Here is a 20,153-nt window from a genome sequence, read left to right on the forward strand (position 1 = left end):
AGAAATCTCTTACTGCTTGTCATTTTGACATGGTAGTAGAGTGGCCTAAGGTTCCAATTCGTTGACTGTACATTTAGTCTACAGGTATGAAACATAACGGGAGCGAGGAGCCGAAGGAGTGACAAAGACAGTAAAACTATCCGTTTAACTTCATTTAGAACCGACCGAAAGCGCGCGAAACGGCTCTCGGAGAGAATGAGCTAGTCGAGCATGATCACAGAACTAGATTTAGATAGAAGAAACTAGTTCATATATTTGTATAGGGGCCGAGCGTGTCAGATTTTGTACTGAAGTTGTTACCTGCCTGTGATTTTAAATATGTCTCAGACCCTTGAGTGTTTTATAATCTTTGTGTTGTTGAAATTTGATATCACGTAACAAGGCATTTTTAATGTTTTTGTTGACTTCAACTAACAAAAATTGACGCCCGAAAGCTGCAAGCTGCGATTAAAGACGGACAGCTCAGTGGATTTTACCGAGTTCATTTGACATGCTAAGTAGATACGTTTGCTTGATCTATGGTATATATGTGAGCATGCTAGTACATAACTGTCATTCCGTACTATGAGTTTCTCTTGATGTGTACTAAAAGACCGAAATAGTACATTAGAGTGATCGTACTAGTCGGGAGCGATCTTTTGAATGAGCAGGCACAACACTAATTAGTACACCCAAATACCTAATCAAAGGTAAAATGCAGCGTGCATAAATACGGACGTTATTGCAAGTTGCAATTGCTATATAAATTAGCGGGCTTTAGTAACTTTGCTGCGTAATGGGCCGGAAAGATTTGGTTAGAATAGCCGGTTTAGGATTGGTGGCGTTAGATACAGGAGTTATGATCCTGTGTAATCAACTGGGTAAGGTAAATCTAGTTATGTTGTAATGTGCACAGCCACTGACAGTTGTTTAAGTAAAGTGGCAACAAACTTGTTGTTTCACGGAGTATTGGCAACAATGATTTGCTAATTTTCAACTATCACCGTAGACCGCATCATCACTTATCACATCAGGTGTGGTCGTGGTCAAACGTCTACCTATACATACTTAAAAAAAAAAAACTATCAGCGTACTTTATAAGAACACACAATACTTATAGGTAATATTACAAATGACATCTTTTCCCTGTGGCACTGAAACTTGAGTAGTTTCATGTGCTCTGCCTACCCCTTCATGGGATACAGGCGTGATTGTATGTATGTATGTATCTTTTCCCAACCGTCCGAACCAAACATTAAAATTTGTAGTTTTTCTGCTTGAATCATCTCAATCTTTCCTATTTTACGTTGACTTCATATTTATGAATAGGAAGCCACTACTGAGACATCTATCATTTGTTTATTATTTTTACAATTACAATTTGTCTTTTCTCGGCACTCCATCTACATCTGAAAACTTCCCTGATGCGCTTTATATTATGTCACTGGCAAATAAGCATACAGCTCAACTGTTCATAAGCAATCGTTGTACCCAGTGAATAATATACACTTAGGACTACACTTTAATAACCAACAAATGAATGTCTCTTTCCAGAAACTGTGCCTCCTCTCACCGCCGCAGTACACAGTGGAACGTATCACCACCAGCAGCTGCGGTAGCCGCGTCTGCATCTGGGGCTCACGAGGAGTCACTGTAGTGGAGCTACCTTCCAGATGGGGCAGGGGTGGCCTGTTCGATGATGGGAGTCAGACAGTACTGTGCAAGTAAGTCATCTACATTGTTTGAACTCTGACCTCCAGGCTTCGGGTCTTCAGCCCTACGCGTAGCTCGGCCTTCGCGTTTAGATACTAACTTTTGTTCCGTATTCGAGCACTGACTTCTTGGACGATTCGGGCCGGCCTTAGTACTATCAACACAGTACAAATTGTCGTTGCAATTGCTAAGAGTTTATATGTATACCTACCCCATGGGAGTATACATATATAACACATGGGGGGTCTCATTCTGTCAGCAATAACAGCGAGCATTTCAATGACTTTCATTATTAGAACACTCCAGACAATCAATACATTCCAAGGCTGATATAACACTATCGTAGAAATATGATCAATTGATCATAGACAACATGCCCTCGTCTTTCTTCACGTTGGAGAAAAAGAGAGGCATACAAACCTATGATCAATGATCATACTTCTCTTCTCTTCTCTTAAAAAAGGTAATAGTGTCTTTCTCTCTAGGGCAGGCCATGTCTGCCGTATGCACCCACAGAGGTGGGCTAAAGTAGCCACAGTATGGATGCCGCAAGACAGACGAGGATCTGGTCAGTCAAACTCGTTGACATGTGCATCCTGCCTGTCCTAACCTACGGCGATCAAACGTGGTCACTCACCGAGGTGCAAAAGACCAAATTGAAAGTTTGCCAAAGAGCTATGGAGCGCAGCATCCTAGGAGTAAAACGGATCGATCGAATCCGCAACTCCACGCTGCGCTCAAAAACAAGCATTACAGATGTTGGAGTTAAGACCGCCAAGCTGAAATGGGACTGGGCAGGCCATGTCTGCCGTATGCTCCCACAGAAGTGGGCTAAAGTAGCCACAGTGTCGATGCCGCAAGACAGAAGGGGATCTGGCAGGCCCAGACGGAGATGGCGGGATTACCTGGACGTATATCTCAACGACTGGCAGGAGATCGCCCAGAACCGGGACGAGTGGAAATCAAAGTGGGAGGCCTTTGCCCAGCAGTGGGACACAATGTAATAATAATAAAATAGTGTCTCTCAAGTATTTACTGAACAAGAACACTTCAGTCCATATCACAGCACTTTAACGCAGCTTCAGCCTAACCCGAACGTGATTATGCATCATAATAAACCCACCCAATTAATATCCTTTCATAACGGCGGATAGGTTGGCGCACGTACCGTGTATTTTCTACTAGCACGGTAAATTTTGTTACCTATTAAGCTCCTTGAAGCGGCCATAATGCTAGCCTGAGGTAGCGATTAAGGCATAGATTAGGTAGAGGCATTTTTGAAGACGCGACAGGATTAAAGACTAGATTTTTTTGAGTTCAGGAGTTGACCGGTCTCTAGTTTGTGTCATGTTTCGATTCTTTCCCATACAATGTGATGAATTTCTGCATCATATGGGATCAACTAAAGACCGATGTCTAAAGAACCAATAATAGCTGGGACAGGCTTAGGCCCACTTGCACCAACCACTTAACTCAGGGTTAGTGGGCTGTCATCTGTCAAATTCCATATAATTGGTGCAAGTTGCCCTTACTGTACGAAGCAAAGTCAATATATTATGTCAAGAGAGATCTACATAGCATATTTACAACTCATTTCACAATTCATCATTTTACAACTATGACTGATCTACATGCACAACTGGGCCATTTTTTTCAAAGTTGTCCACCCCACTTTTTTTGTAACATGGGTATTTTTTACGCGATTAATACTCAAAATCGCGAGCTCTTTCGATCCTGATAGGAGAAAAAAAATGTCGCAAGATTTCCATACATTTTTTCGAACCTTCCATTCCGTTACCGCCATACAAAATGTATGAAAAAATGGTAACGGAATGAGATAAAAACCTTGGATCACTTTTTTTCTCCTATTAGAATTGAAAGAGCTCGCGATTCTGAGTGGAAACCACATAAAAATCTCCAAACCCAAAAAAGTGGGGTGGACAACTTTGAAAAAAATGGCCCAACTAACTTCCCTTCAAGTACTTTGTATGATGTTTTTAGTCAAGGAACATTGAGCCCCTAGCATAATAAGAACTGTACACACCCTGCTGGGCTGGACTCAGTTTTTACCTTTACACACAGATGCATCATCTTAATAGGCATTAACCTATTCTCCACCATTTCTCTACTCTCCCCCCTCTTTACCCGAGTCACCACTCTTTTGTACATGTTATTAGGCGGCTATATCTCCCGATTTGCATATTTCGGCAGTAAAATTAATTCGAAGATTTGCCCGCATCCGCGATCCAGACGTCTTGGGGGGTTCGGATTTGTGCATTACCGGGGTGTTTCGGTTTTTGATTGAGGCTTTACTTGGTGGTTATAGGGCCTAAGCATTTAGTGGAGACTATCGTTTTTTTTTTGCTCACGAGTTGGCGCCACTGTTGAGTAAGGTCCAGAGATATAGCTGTTGTTAAAGGTGACTTATAAAATCGGCGCTGAAACGAAGTTTTGAATTTAATTAATTAATTTTAAACGATATCTAGGTAGTTTATTAATTATAAATACCTATCATCATATTATTGCGCCTGTTTTTCTTAATTCCGCTTTCAAAGCGTTCACATTCATCGCCAAATCCATACTAATATTATAAATGGTAAAGTGTGTGTGTCTGTTTGTTTGTCCGTCTTTCACGGTAAAACGGAGCGACGAATACACTTGATTTTTTAAGTGGAGATAGTTGAAGGGATGGAGGGTGACATAGGCTACTTTTTGTCTCTTTCTAACCCGCCACTTCCCTAAAATGGGAAGTGGAAGTTTGTATGGAGCATTGTATGGAGCGGGCAAACACTAGTAATCCATATTTGTGATAATTTTAGGAGAGAGATCACTTTTCAACAGGTAATTTAAAGAAATTAGAATTTATGTGACGATGCCCGCCAAAACCAATAGTAGTAGTCGTTGTTTGGACCTCACGCGACAGCAACGCCCCTAGCGGCAAATTCATACGCGATACCCCCATTGAAATTTTTGGACCTTACGTAACACCAGCGCCTCTAGTGGCAAATTCATACGCGACAGCCCCCATTCAGTTATACAAGTTTCAATCGGACAGTAAGCCGATCATTATGATTGTATAATTGGTTTGGATAAAACTAAATATAAAAAAAACCGCCCTCAAAAAATAAGCGCGTTACACACGGAGAAACTAAAAAGCAAAAAATAATAAGATCATTCGATTTCCTACCTAAACCTAAGTATCTAAACATCCAAATTATAAAATAATCAATTATTTTTGTAGTTGGTTAAAATTTCGAAAATCGGTTTACAATTCTTGGAGATATTGAGTAACATACATACTCGTACAAAAAAAAACACTCGAATTGAGAACCTCCTCCTTTTTTGAAGTCGGTTAAAAAAAAGGTCGACTCAGATAATATAGAAATTGATAATTATAAGCTAGCCTATAATGGTAGTGGGATACCATGGGCAAAGGGCTCTCCCCTTAACCTCTATGACTCCTGCTTTAGTGCCTCTTCCTTCCAGTTAGTGAGGAAGGTGTCTAGGTCGTCCCTCCATCTCCTTCTAAGTATGCCGCGTCCGCGCTCTATTTGTGGCATCCATGTACATATTAATGAAAATAATGACGTAGGGTCAAAATCAAAACCTAAAAGGGAAGAGTAGTACTTTAGTATGGAGACTCCATTACCCTCTTATAAGGTCACCGTATACGCATCCATGCTACGAAAACTCGTAGGCTAATCGTAGCAACTGGCAAGTATTCTATGTGCTACGAACAAGGGCGTAGGCGCAATTCGTAGAGCTCGCCTACATGATATGATTTGAACGCTACATCACATAGATTGTTATATGATAAATTATACAGTTCGTGTTACAGCTAAACTTCTGTCAAAAACACATTTCACAGAATGTCAGACTAAATATACAATAAGTACGAAACGTGAAAGTTTTTAGTGTTGTCTTTATTTCATTTTATTTAAGCTAGCCTACTAAATTCACACTGTTTCCTGTATTTTGACGCAAAGGTTTGCACTGTCCGCTCAGCTGCCCAAAGCCTTCCCGCGCACGCGCGAGTTTCGTTATAACAATGCGCTGCCATGGTTACAGAGCCAAACAATTCGTTTTCAGTTTTCCCGATACTGCGCGCATGCGCGGGAAGCCGGCGGACGCTGGCTTTGGGGAATATACTTTTATGTAGGGTTTTAATAATCTATGCACGACCCTGTAAATGATGAATAACAATTCGGGAGTAGAAAAACTATTTAATAAACAATCGAACATCAAACGTTCAAGAACAATGCCATCCTAATCAAAGGTTTGTCGCAGACGGCCGGCAAACAGTCCTGAACAAACAGGGGTCAAAAGTTTGTGCAACCATCAAATACACGGTGTGACATGAGGAAACCGAATATTTTAACAGCGTATTCCTCATCATATTAGAAGAGTAAAATGTCATATAAACTTTTCTGGATTTCGCCTACTTTCAGAGTTATAAGCATTTAAAAAAAAACAATTACTTATTATTTCTCAGAACAAAACGCTATTTTGATGGCGATGTTGCCGTTATCGGACGTAATCTAACTATCCTCGTTGATAAATGTCAAAAAATAAGTAGTAACTCATTGCAAAGCAGTTTTTTTTAGAACAAAAAATATATTTTTTTATTTTAAGTGCCAGTTTTACGAATAACATTTACTTTTTATGTGAAAATACATCCAAGGAAACTAAAAAAAAAATACATTGCGAAATTTGCTTGACGTCATATAACATTTTATCTTTATTTAGCCCCCAGATTTCTGAGTAGCGTAGTTAAAATCATTCGGTTCCCTCATGTTACACTGTATCCGTGCTGACAAATCTCTCACAAATATATTGTCATTTCTCATAAGTAGGTACATTCCGTGATAGCATGCGTGCAACGCAATGTTCAAAGAGCAACGAGTTAATTACACAACGGACGAGTGAAAGGCAATTGATAACCGCAGAGTTCCGTATCTTTATAAATTTTACGAATGCATCGCGACAGCATTAAGAATCGGCCAACGTAGCCAAGTTCCTTTAATACGTTGCAGCTAAGATTCATAAGGTACTCGTAATGCGGCCCGCGATAACGGGTTATCAAAGAAATACGCCGCCGGGTGAGCGTACACACTACGACACAAGGTTCTTGCTTAAGGTAGTAGCCAGATTTTAGTCAACTCCAACATACCAACTGGAAATTACGATTACATTGAATGCTCTCGTAAACTTTTATTAGTCTGTCCTTGACTTTGATAGATAGATAGATAGATAGATAGATATACGTTTATTTGTTTGTCACAATACACACAGAATTCTTTATTTGTTCTTAGAGAAGCGGCCAAAACCATTAAATAAATCAAAGACAGCCCACTTTCAAGAAAATGTTCTTTGGACAACCGACTCGTGGCTTTCAGGTGGGTAAGCCCAGCTGACTTATCCAAGGTCATCCTTATCGCTTGTACAACAAAACGCTTTGTTTTTTTATCATTATTTTACATACACGTGAGCATTTTTTGTTTTTTTTTTATGGAATTTTAGGTCAATAGTACTCATAATCACGAGTACTTTCATTCTCACTGGGAGACAAAAAGTGTCCCAGAATTTCCATACATGTTTGTTACTTTCCTCTTTTGTTACCCCACACAACATGTACGGAAAATGGTAACAAAATAAGAAAAAATCGTATGGGACAATTTTTTTAACTACTAGAATTGAAAAAGCTAGTGATTCTGAGTAGAAATAGCATAATTTTTTTCATATAAGTGGCAAAAAAAAAAGAAATGCTCACGTTCGACAGTGACTGTTTGCAAAGCGTAAGCGATAATGACGTTGGCTAGGCACCAAGGTATTGATGAGATCTACATCAGTACACGCAGGAAGCTGTAAAATATTGGGTCAGGTGGCACGCTCTGGTTTCCTTGAGCCAAAATTACTTAAAAAGGAGAAGCTACTGGCGGTCGAGCCGAGAACCGAACCAGGGTCTTTACTTACACTAAACTCCAACGGCCAACGTCTTTACCACTAGTCTATGGGGTCACTCCACCATGGATGGCCACTAGTTAGATTTAAATATTTTTCCCCTCACTAGCTCGCAAACACGTGTTTTGTCCTTTAATACCAGCGGGTAAAAACGCATTTTATCCACTAGTGGGTAAAGTAATTTGACCTTGAATAAAGTCAAATTAACTGCTTTAAAATTGATAAAAGTAGGTGAATCTAGTAATAAAGATGATTTACCACCTGTGGAACTACCGGAAGCAGTGATAAACGCATTTTTTTGCGTTGTAGTTTCCTCGCTATAGTGAGGGGAAAAGTTTTGTGTTACACTCGGGTGCAAATGTATTTTACTTCTCGTGTGTTAAAAAACAACTTTGCCCCCTTGTATAACAAATAATAATTATTAAAAATAATTAAAACAGTAAAAACGCTAGTAGCTTAAAATGTACGCGCAGCTAAAGTCAAATCCTCGCTGCAGAGCCAAGTTCGGGAAACATCTTAGCATAATCACCGTAGGGTGTTTATTGCTAATATTAGTTGTGCGGATTAATAAGCGACTATTATCGCTCGAGACAGCCCGGATTATAACAATGGCGTTAGTTCTTATAATGGCTTTTAACTACGCTAATAAGCGTTGGTAAGAAATAGTATTAGCATGCAGGATTCTTCGAAAACTAGTCATAATGTTCCACATTTTATTACATACGTGATGGTAAAAAGGAAGGCACTATATTGGAAAAAAGCTATTTAAGCACTAGTGAAATTCATGAAAGGTATTGGGTTGGTAATGTCAATAATAACAATAACCTAACCACAAAATTAAAATTACGAAAAAACCTCTGACCGCGACATAGTGGATCGATTTCCGTGAAACATGGCTAAGAACACTCCCGACTAACTCAGCTTTCAAACAAAAAAACTAAATTGAAATCGGTTCATCCGTTCGGGAGCTACGATGCCACAGACCACAGACACACACACAGATAGACAGACAAACAGACAGACAGACAGGCACGTCAAACTTATAACACCCCGTTAAAAACACGTTCGTCACACGTGCGAGAATGTCATTCTTCACTCGTCCCGAGTATTGCCTCGGGACTCGTGAAGTAATGACATATTTCCCGCACTAAGAACGAAATGTACTACCTATTCCACACACCTACATACATACATACAATCACGCCTGTGTCCCATGAAGGGGTAGGCAGAACACATGAAACTACTCAGGCTTCAGTGCCACTCCCGGCAAACAAGGGGCTGAAAGAAAACGAAACTGTGACATTGCAGTGACAGGTTGCCAGCCTCTCGCCTACGCCACAATTTAACCCATATCCCATAGTCGCCTTCTACGACACCCACGGGAAGAAAGGGGGTGGTGAAATTCTTAACCCGTCACCACACGGGCACGTCACCACACGGGCACCACACACCTATTTGTTAAAATAAACAAACAATCCATACTAATATTATAAATGGGAAAGTGTGTGTGTCTGTTTGTTTGTCCGTCTTTCATGGCAAAACGGAGCGACGAATTGACGTGATTTTTTTAAATGGAGACAGTTGAAGGGATGGAGAGTGACATAGGCTACTTTTTGTCTCTTTCTAACGCGAGCAAAAGCTAGTTCCATTTACAATGTCCATTTGTCGGATATAGAATAGCATAAATATTTTATTCCCTTATTTTTCATCCAGTTTTAAGTCGTTTCTTGTTTCGTATTGAACAAAGTAAGATACCAAGGCTTGTTTAATCAGTTTCATTTCTAATAAATTTAAAAGTGGAAAATGTCTGCCTTGGGTGAGACTTGAACTCACGGCCTCTGGATCGATACTCCAGCGCTCTGCCAACTGAGCCACCAAGACTTCAACCAAGCCAGCGAAATTTTCCACTACTAAGGTCAATGGGACCCGTAGCGACATCTACCGTAAGAGTGTTAAACTTCTTAAACGGCAACCGGAGTTCCAAGTCATATTGGAAATTCATCGATCGATCATCGATTGCAGACGTTTCTGCTAATCAGAAGTTAAAAAGTTTCATTTCTATTTAACACCCTCTCAATATCTTAAACAAACAAAACACAGACGTTCTAAATCCAAATCGAAAAACGAATCTCCATTGAATTTTCACTCATTAAATGCTTACATTCCTCAACACTCTTGTAATTACAGTGCATATCGACTGTTTCCTCTTTAAACCTCTTATTCCTCTCTTTTACCCCATAGAATTTACTACCTTACTTACTAGGTTCTACAACTCACAATTCTTTAAAGCTTAGAACACATATATGAGTTTGTGAAAGTTAAAAGAACATCGGAGTCTTTTTTACCTCCTATCCCTCCCTACTCAACATAATTATCTTTAATACCCCCCATTCTGGGTTATCCTTTGCTATCTTTGTATTCTTTATACTTTGCTTCTAGTAAATGAAGTATTTTTAGATTTTGATTTTGTTGTTAGAAAGGGAATGTAGAAGTATTTTTTCTTTAGAAAATTACACCAGACTTACCTACTGTTGATTAAAAATGACAAGTGTGATGGCCTGATGACAAACTTTGACTTTGACAAGGTTTGACAAACTGACAAACCTCCGACATAGTGGACCGATTTTCATGAAACATGGCTAAGAACACTCCCGACTAATTCAGCTTTCAAACAAAAAAAAACTGAATCTAAACTGGTTCATCTGTTCGGGAGCTACGATGCCACAGATAGAGACACACACAGACAGACAGACAGACACGTCAAACTTATAACACCCCATCGTTTTTGCGTCGGGGGTTAAAAATGAGAAGTGTGATGACCTGATGACATGGCTAAGAACACTCCCGACTAATTCAGATTTCAAACAAAAAAAAACTAGAGACAGACATACACACAGACAGACAGACAAACAGACAGACAGGCAGACAGACACGTCAAACTTATAACACCCTGTCGTCTTTACATCGGGGGTTATTAAACGTCACGATTTTTTTTATTTTTAACCGACTTCAAAAAAGGAGGAGGTTCTCAATTCGACTGGATGTTTTTTTTTTTTGTATGTATGTTCCTCGATATCTCCGAGAATTGTGGACCGATTTTCAAAATTTTTTTTTTGATCGAACGGGTATAACCCCGAGATGGTCCCATTGGCACCAAGTCAGGGTCTGATGATGGGATCCTGGAGAAATCGAGGGAACTCTTCAAATGTTATAGGCAATGTAATGTTTTCAGTGTATTTTTCAAAGGTAAACCAGTATTTACGCCTGATGGTAATAATTTTATGTGGCTGAGCTGATGATGGAAGGTCAACTCCTCAATGGTTAGGAGTTAAAGGATAATTCTTTCACTAGTGTACATGTATACGGACTGATACATATAATATCAATAGGAACCACTAAAAATCAACAAATAAATAAACTTTTTAACAAAAAATAAAACCGCCTTCAAAAATAAGCGCGTTACAAAACACGGAGAAACTAAAAAGCAAAAAATAATAAACCTTTGAATTCAGATTTCTTATCGTATTGCAATAATCTAAACATCCAAATTATAAACAAATCAATTATTTTTGGAGTCGGTGCCAGCCTGCGTATGGTTGGGTGGGGCAAACAGGCAATAGCAAGGCGACGAACAGGTCTGGTACCGACTGCAAAAATAATTGATTTGTTTATAATTTGGATGTTTAGATTATTGCAATACGATAAGAAATCTGAATTCAAAGGTTTATTATTTTTTGCTTTTTAGTTTCTCCGTGTTTTGTAACGCGCTTATTTTTGAAGGCGGTTTATTTTTTGTTAAAAAAGTTTTTGATCCTAATAAGTAACCGCTTATGCACAATTGCACACTATTCCTTCCTCCATTTAATTACTGATTTTTTTCATAACATTTACGCTATCGAAACGCTTTTAAAAGTCAAAAATTCATGGTATAGGATAAGTTAACTCCATAACCCCGCACCCCGCCAAATGACATCCCAAAAGAATATTCAACCTTGATTCTAAAGTTAACAATTACAGTTTTCCTTAAACCACTTTTCACTTGACAGTCGTTTAAAATATAAACAAGCGCTACAAATAACCCTCATCCCCAAAATCCCACACAACAGAAGCGAACGATCAATAAATAGTGATACCCAGTAATCCTTTGACCGCAACATTCGGTGCCCGACCGAATCGCCCCGTAAGACTCAATTACCCCGCCCTGATTTACCCGCGACACAACCAATTTGTACACCATGTCCGATCGAAGAAAACCATACGACTGCGCCAGTTGCTACTCTATCGCAAAGAGGTGGAATTCAATTTAGATCGGAACGATTGTGAGCCTTCCGAGTCGATCTTGTCTAGTCATCCGAATGATGACCATCGATAATACTGTCGTACACCGATTCCCAATCTAAAGGTGTAAAGAGTAAGGAAGGGAATAGAATAGCGTGCGTGCGACTTAAGACGGTAAACAGGGGCAGTTGTCGTCAAATATATTTAAGCTGCCAAAGGTCTCATTAATATCGGAACACGCCTGTATTCTCAAGATGTTAGAGTGCTTGTTCCGATATTTAAGAGAGTTTTTGGAGTCGGATATATTTGACGGCGTCTGGACCCCAATTACAGGCCACAAACTATTTTATCTAACACCCGTGCGACAACACTAATCTTATTAGAATCTATTGGAATTGGTTTGTGGATGGTACCTTTGTTAATTATTGGTGGTTACATTCTGTTTGTTTTAATTGCTTTGGGATATTCATTAGTTTGGCAGTTTTGGGGAGTAATAAATAAAATAATTAAGGTTTGTTTCATGAAAGTATTTTTACATTATACTTTTGTAAACTGTCAAAATAATGGGTTGGCAACGCGCAAGTGACACTCCTTGAGTTGCAGGCGTCTATAGGTGACGGTGACCGCTTTCCATCAGGCGGACCGTATGCTTGTTTGCCACCGACGTAGTATTTAAAAAAACTGTGTAAATGTGTGAAACATTGTGTGTTGTTTCTCTGGTGCCATTTATAGCAATATCTGATATTAACAATTTTAGTTCTTTAGTAAGTAATCCGAACAAATAGTTTTATATGACATAATAAACCCAACTACAAATATCACGGAAAATGTAAGGGCCAAGAAATTTTCATAAAAGTTTGACCAGTGCGAGATCCAAGTACCTACATAAAAGAGTCACCATATAATTATCATAAGTATGAACTAAAAGTAAGTAATAAGAAGGCTTTCTAATTCAAGACTTAAATTAATACAGAAACCTAAGAAACTATTTTCATTCATGTTTCAGTCTTTTTCCATACCATTTATAATCAAATCAGAAACATCAAAATTATCAAATACTTCCTTGCGATTGATTTGTGCCTACGGAACCCGAACTAGGGTTCTTAAACCAATTTGCCGTTTAATCCGGGTCCCGTCGCCTCCGATCGTAGGAACAGTAGAGCTCATAAATATATATTATACATTTCTTTACCTTAAATCGTTGCAGTAAGGTGATAAAATGTACACATATTTATGAACTTGACTGAACAAGCGTAAATCTTAATCTTGGCTGGGTACAGTCGAGTTGATAAACATTAGGGTGGAGCGAAAAAACACTTTTCTGGAATTAGCAAACCTAATAGTTATCAATCAATGCCCCTTGCTTTTTTTTACCTCTAACATTGTAATTTGGAATGAACGACTTAAAGCAATTGTTTGTAATAATTATTCATATATTATATTGTAGTTAATTACTACGAATTATTTATTGTTGACGTGTAAATTGGTTTTATAAATAAAATATTATGATTATGATTATGATTAGTCTCATCTAGTAGTCAACATCTTCTACCTCCGCATTAGGTTTGAAATTTTGAAAATCTCATACAAACCTGAAAATTCAACTTTTAGATAAAAAATGTTTTTCGGCAGTATTATGTTCAGTATACATTATTTATACATATTATTACAAGAAACTACCAAAAATTGCAAAAATAGCGTTAAAAATCGCCAATTTTCAGTATTTTAGCGGCTATTTTGGCGAATGTACTGAAACTAGACAAACTTTGGCGATTCTTGACGTTATTTTCGCAACTTTTTGTAGTTTCTCATAACGATATGTATCAATAACATATACTAAACATAATACTGCCGAATTTTTTTTTTTATCTGAAAGTTCAATTTTTAGGTTTGTATGAGATTTTCAAAATTTCAACCCTAATGCGGAGGCAGAAGATGTTGATTTAAAAAGCTGAAAATTTGCACAAAGGCTTCATAGATTAAGGGGCATTGATTGATAACTATTAAGGTTTGCTAATTCCAGAAAAGTGTTTTTTCGCTCCACCCTAATAAACATGTGTACATTTTTTCACCTAATTGCTACGAGCTAAGGTGAAGAAATGTACACGTATCCAGAAAACTGGCTGTACGTAGTCTAATGCACAAACGCTCACGATAATAGGCTATTTGCCTCCTAGTCAAATCAGCTTCTTTTTAAGAACTGTCAAAACGAATTTGAACGGCTCGCTAATATGGAATTGATATGAAATCGAATTGAGTGACGTCACGGTCAACTCAGTTACTTTATATATTTCTACCTGACTTATTATAAAATTGGATTCAAAAGTAACTTCTGTCCATGTTTTTCTTACAATTATCTGATGCTTTATTACGTGTACGGCATAAAATATTTTATTTTAACAGGGTGTCCACTTTCTGGAAAGTCAGGGAAAGTCAGGGAAAAGTCAGGGAAGCTCATAGTGGTCATGGAAAGTCAGGGAAAGTCAGGGAAATGATTTGGAGGTCAGGGAAAACTTGGCACCAAGAAAAAAAATCAAAAAGTATTGAAAAAATAATATGATTTCTTCGGTCGGCCACATCCATAACAGCAAAGATGGATTCCCGGTAGTGATTTTAAGGCCACTTAAAATTGTCTCTTTAGACTTTTCATGACAAGTATAGTACCTGGCCTCCATCCCAGTGATTGCTAATGAGAGATATCTTCATGCTCTAGCTGACCTTAATTTATCCGACACAAAATCGTAAATGCGGAAAAATCCACATTTTTTTTACATTGCGTGTCCTACCCACATATTCCAAAATGGCGAAGGGGGTCGGGAATAAATTCAGTTATTGTAATTCAGATTAACTGGAAAGTTGAACCACAATGTCATCATGTACAACATTCATAAGGTAGGTGCTTCTGTTAGGGCGATGTGAAAACGACAAAGACAAAGTTGCGTCGCTGTCCAAATTCTAAGTATCTATCCGACAATCCAAAGCGGATAGAGGCGCAATTTGTATAAGTCAAAGGAGCATAGGAGGATAATAAGCGTGACGATGAGAGAACTTCAATTAACACTTGGAAACCTAAAGGCATGTAGTGAGAAAACACCTAAATGGGCATTCCGACGCTGACAACAAAGAAAAATTTCGCGCTCGCTTCGCTCGCGTTCACTATTTTTCATTCCATTAATTTAAATTCCCTTTATTATTCGTGAAAGTTTCGTGAATTTTTCATGAAATTTAAGATTTTTTTGGAATCATTCCGCAACTTGCACATAACTACTCTGCTCTGATAGACTAGGTACTCCATTTTGTTTCCTATGTTATGTACATAATAACTACTATCAGCCCCAGGGACGTATAAAAGGGGAAAAATTTTCGCGCTCGCTGAGCTCGCGTGATGTTTTTTTCTGGTATATGCTTTCTAAGGACGTCGAAACTCAAACTCGCTCTACCCTGATGCACGGGCCGGCACTGGTATAGCCAAAAGTAAATGGCGATAACTATGTAACTGCCTTGCAAATTTTAATATTTCGTACTTTAGAAAACAAACATATTCCAGAAAAAAAATTGGATTGACAGACGGACAGACAGACGCACGAGTGATCCTATAATGGTTCCGTTTTTCCTTTTTAAGGTACGGAACCCTAAAAAACTTTTTTTTTGGTTTTTTTTTCAAGACAGAAAAAAAACCGTTTTTTTGCAACCCTAAGCAAAAGTGGTAAAAATTAAAAATTTGGTCAGGGAAATTTTCTTAAATGGTCATGGAAAGTCAGGGAAAAGTCAGGGAATTTTTTTTGGGTTTAGTAGTGGACACCCTGTTTAAATACAGTCAAGTTCCCTATATCTGTTTCATAGCTATCTGTGTATCGTCCTTGGCGCGACAGAGCTGGACTACATTTCTATCGGCGTCTGGCGTCGACTACTGCAATTCGGCTACTCCGGCTGATCTTTAATTCCTTATTAGTTCTGCTTTGGACCCTATTCGTTCTGAGATTGTTTTGGGTGTTGGGTAAGGCACTGGTTCCACCGCGAGCTAGTAAGCTATGAGCTAATCGGCTTTAAAAACGAACAAAAGATAAACAGTCCCGTGCAAATAAAAGAGACACGGCGATATTGATAGTTCACGGCTGGGCGAACGAGGGCTTACTAGCTCGCTGTGGGACCAGTGCCTTAGGAAGATTTTCGTCTTTGTGAGAAAAAAATAATATGATATAAATAAGTATATCTCTTTTTAACTTTAATAAACAGAATGATTTTACGTTGACCGCAATAATCACGATATTATTAGGTATATCGATAACACAGTAATAAATCAACATTTATTTTTAAACAGCACTATAGCCGTATTACAAAAGTAATGATAGTTTTTATCACTATGCCATAAAAACATTGTCATTTCATTTTATTTCTTCCTTTATGAAACACAGTTTAACAACTTGAATTCAAAAGTAAACATTACTTGACTAAGCTTGACAGGTGGTCTTTTTAAATGTAATGTAATTTAAACTATATCATATATTCAAGATGCATTGAAATCTGTGATCAGGAGGTGAAAAGTATTAATTAATAGATCATTTGGATTAACTTGTTTGGATTAACACAACACAAGCCTTCTTGAGCTTACCGTGGGCCTCAGTCAATCTGTGTAAGAATGTCTTATAATATTTATTTATTTATATTTGTATTACGTGGCCAATCCCGAAATAGGCATTTTCAGACATTTTCTATGGGAAAATCAGTTCCTTCTTTAGCAATTTCTTGGTCCTATTAAAAATGAATATTTTCAACTACAGCTTGTGGTGTAAAATAATTTTACTTGGATGAAAAATCTGTCCGAGCACAAATGCACATAATTGCAGAATTTCTTTTACCTGTGCATTTTCTAACGCACTACGTTGCTTGAAATAGCACGAGAATATTTTATCTACGTTTCTTTATTATTAATTAAAAACCGCTGACCCACTACTTTATACCCCTTTCCGACCGGTTTGATATAATCCTGCAAATTATTAAAAAAAAATCTTGACAGAAAGTAAATTGTATTTTCGGGCTCAAACCTATACCGATCGAATCTGCAGACACTAGCAACACGTAATAATAGTAAATACCTTAGGTTGGCCGGGTCAGTCGGTCGCAGGACATGTTTGAAGATGGCACGGTATTTTGGTGAGAGTAGTGACCCACGTAAGTTCATAATTTCGTATATTTTTGGTGACAAACCTTTTATTTAATGCATGATTTTTACTGTTAAAGAGCTAGTGGTTTTATTAATTATGAATTAAGACTAAAATTAAGTGATTTCGTGTTATTAATAAGATCGTAAAAAAGAAGTGCACGAATTTGTAGGTTCGGTCGTAGCCCGTAATCCGTTTGCCATAAATATCTGCACGTTTATGTGTATTCGGCCTTTGGGCGTAAAATGAATTTCGAACAAATAATCAAATATTTTCGCGGTTTATTACAAATTTCGGTTTGTAATTCAATATTTATATTCTATAGGGCGTCCGTCCATTAAGTGATGAACAAATCCTTGAAATTTTGTGCAATGGTGAAATATCAGATACTGAAAATTTTGACGAGGGCCTTGAAGAATCAACTTATTACCTTTTTGAATGGCGTGACAACGAAAGTTTGGAGATTGACCAGCTGTTTTTTGAACCTTCGTCTTCAAATACTTTAACTGATTTAAAAATACACGATCCGTCAATTGTTTCTGAGACGCAATGATAATGATTTAGCTTTGGTGAATGCATGGAGGGCATACGTACAAAATTGTTTGCGACGCCATGGGCCTCCCTAGACGCAAAGTACTTATACCAGATTTCCGCTTGGAAATCTTTGCAATGCTCATTAAAGCACCAAGAAAACGGCGTAATGAATAGAGAAGCATGTTCGAATGACGTTTCACATGGTAAAACACCTGTGAGGCCCAGAAAGAGTCAGAGCTCGCCAGCCCCTTGCATCTATCATATTTGATAGTTATTAATCATTTGCCTAAATTTGACGAAATGAAATCCCCCAAAACCTGCATTCCCCATTCGAATCCTGATCCAGTCGAACTAAATACACGTTGCATCAACGTTGCAACAACGTGTACCTTTGCATTACACGCAAAAAGAAATGTTTGAAAGATTTACATACGAAGTAAGTGATAGTTGGAATGAGATTTTTTTCGTCAATTGTTTTTTTTTATAGTTTTTTAATCGTTGTATTATGTAAAAACGAATAATAGATGATTATAAAAAAAAGTTTTATTATCTAAAATAAGACATTTAGTCACTTTTTACGTGTCCTTCCGAATTTGCACTTTTGTGCATATACATATAGGTCCTGAACGTCACTTTCCTGCATGCGATTTTTTTATTGATTAAAGGCAATAAAATTTTTTATATTATTTTTTACGAGTATTTGACGACCATTGAAAACTGTTCACATGCATTTTTTATGAGATTTTAGAAAATAATTTTCTCGGTCGTAAAGGGATACAACAAAATATCATTATAATGGCTCTCGGTCCTAGGTAATTAAATCCTTGTGCGTGTTTAAGAAAAAATATACGATCCTTTCTACCGGGAAGGATATAAAAGCATCTTTACAATATTATTTATCATAATGTTAAAATAAGATTAAAAGTTGTAAAGTTATACCTGAAGTACTGCGAAATTTGAATTACTTACTACTTTTACTTTATTCATAAATGTTCACCGGCTAGCTTATCAAATTCGTTGCAAACTTATCTTGGCCTGACTAAACACATATTTTACTAATAGGCATTTCTCGTAACAAATTTTAAACATGTTTAATAATAACGTTTAACTATCACAATATCTATCACAATTCTTAAGAGGGGGTCGTACGAAATCCTCGAAAAGGGCATTCGGCGTTTAACAAATGCTGCTCACATTTCTAAATTAAATGAAATAAAATAAATGTAGTTATTATCTTAAAGAGTGTGTCTACAACTTTTGACTATTCACAATCTCCAATTATTAACGGTGTAATAACTAAACCCACACAAAGTTGACCTAAAATGAGAAAAACGTATGTCGCCGTTTAGTAAACTTTGTTAAAAAAATTCAATACTTTACTTATAACATTAAGTGATTCTAAAAGCCAGATAAATGGACTAGAAGTTTTGAGGTTTTTTATATTTTTCCTCTCAAAGGCAACAAAGAAATGTTACCTTAAATTCAAACTATCGTAAAATTTCCATACATTCGCCATTGCTGTCAGAATTCTCCTTTCGATTAGACGCCCTGAGCGGCTCATCGGAGGCAGACGTGTCGCCGGTCGCTCCGCGTTGACGTTTAAATTTGACAAATATTTTGACAGAAAATAGTGTACGTACACGAAAAACCATACCAGTGTAAAACTGTGCTCAAAATAAATAGGGTAAATCAATAATGTCAGGTGGAGATCCAATCTCATTTAAAGTTTAAAGGTGCATGGCTTGTGCATAAAAAATAAATAAAAATATATCACATTATTAAAGAAAATAACGAACACAACCGAATGAGTATAAATGATTTCATTCTAGTTCGGTTAAATTGAAAAAAGTTTCATGTTTTCTTTTACTCATCGGAATACATTTTCATTACGCTGGTATTAACAGTACGTCATTTTAAAAATATATATGACAGCACCTACGTCAAATTTTGTCAACCAAACTTCACAGGTTGTATGTAAACAATTACAATTTAATTTATTCATACATATATTCAGATACTTATTAACTGATTCTTACTTAGAATAGAAAAAAGGGGAATGCGAGCGGGTATAGGTTTAGTGGTTCTAGTTCAAATTTAATTGTATATATAAAAAAATGTCTCAATTTCATTAAAGATTTACTCTGTGCATACCACGAACACGTAACCGTAAGTTGAAAACAATAATAATTATAAAGTACCTAAATATATTGTTGTTTAGAAAGTTAACGCTCGTTTTGAATGGTACTTCTCCACTCAACTAGACTAGACCAAATATTCATGGAACAATCACCAGCATAATTATATGACTATGAACGGCCGTGCAAAAATATCTAAATTTCTTATAAAGGGACCATAAGTATATGACGACATATTCCCGGCAAAAATTTGTGATGCTCCGTGACCGGCAAAAACATCGTCTCTCTTTCTAGCGTCTCGCGAGCGTAGCGTCGGGCCAACTGTATGGAAAAAGACGCCGCGTCGGCGCGGCTTAGCCATATTCATATTCATATTCATATTCATATTCAT

General features: G+C 37.5%; 1 protein-coding gene across 1 annotated transcript in view; it reads left to right on the top strand.

Annotated features, from left to right (window-relative positions):
* Positions 1 to 20,153, top strand: part of LOC125236632 (nucleoporin 88) — a 316,860-nt gene that overhangs the window by 204,511 nt on the left and 92,196 nt on the right. Inside the window, exon 2 of the mRNA XM_048143512.1 lies at positions 1,534 to 1,703. Within this exon, the coding sequence (XP_047999469.1) occupies positions 1,534 to 1,703 (170 nt within the window). The remainder of the gene's footprint in view (positions 1 to 1,533; positions 1,704 to 20,153) is intronic.

The sequence above is a fragment of the Leguminivora glycinivorella genome, chromosome 19 (genome assembly GCF_023078275.1).
Source record: "Leguminivora glycinivorella isolate SPB_JAAS2020 chromosome 19, LegGlyc_1.1, whole genome shotgun sequence".
Classification (NCBI taxonomy): Eukaryota; Metazoa; Arthropoda; class Insecta; order Lepidoptera; family Tortricidae; genus Leguminivora; species Leguminivora glycinivorella.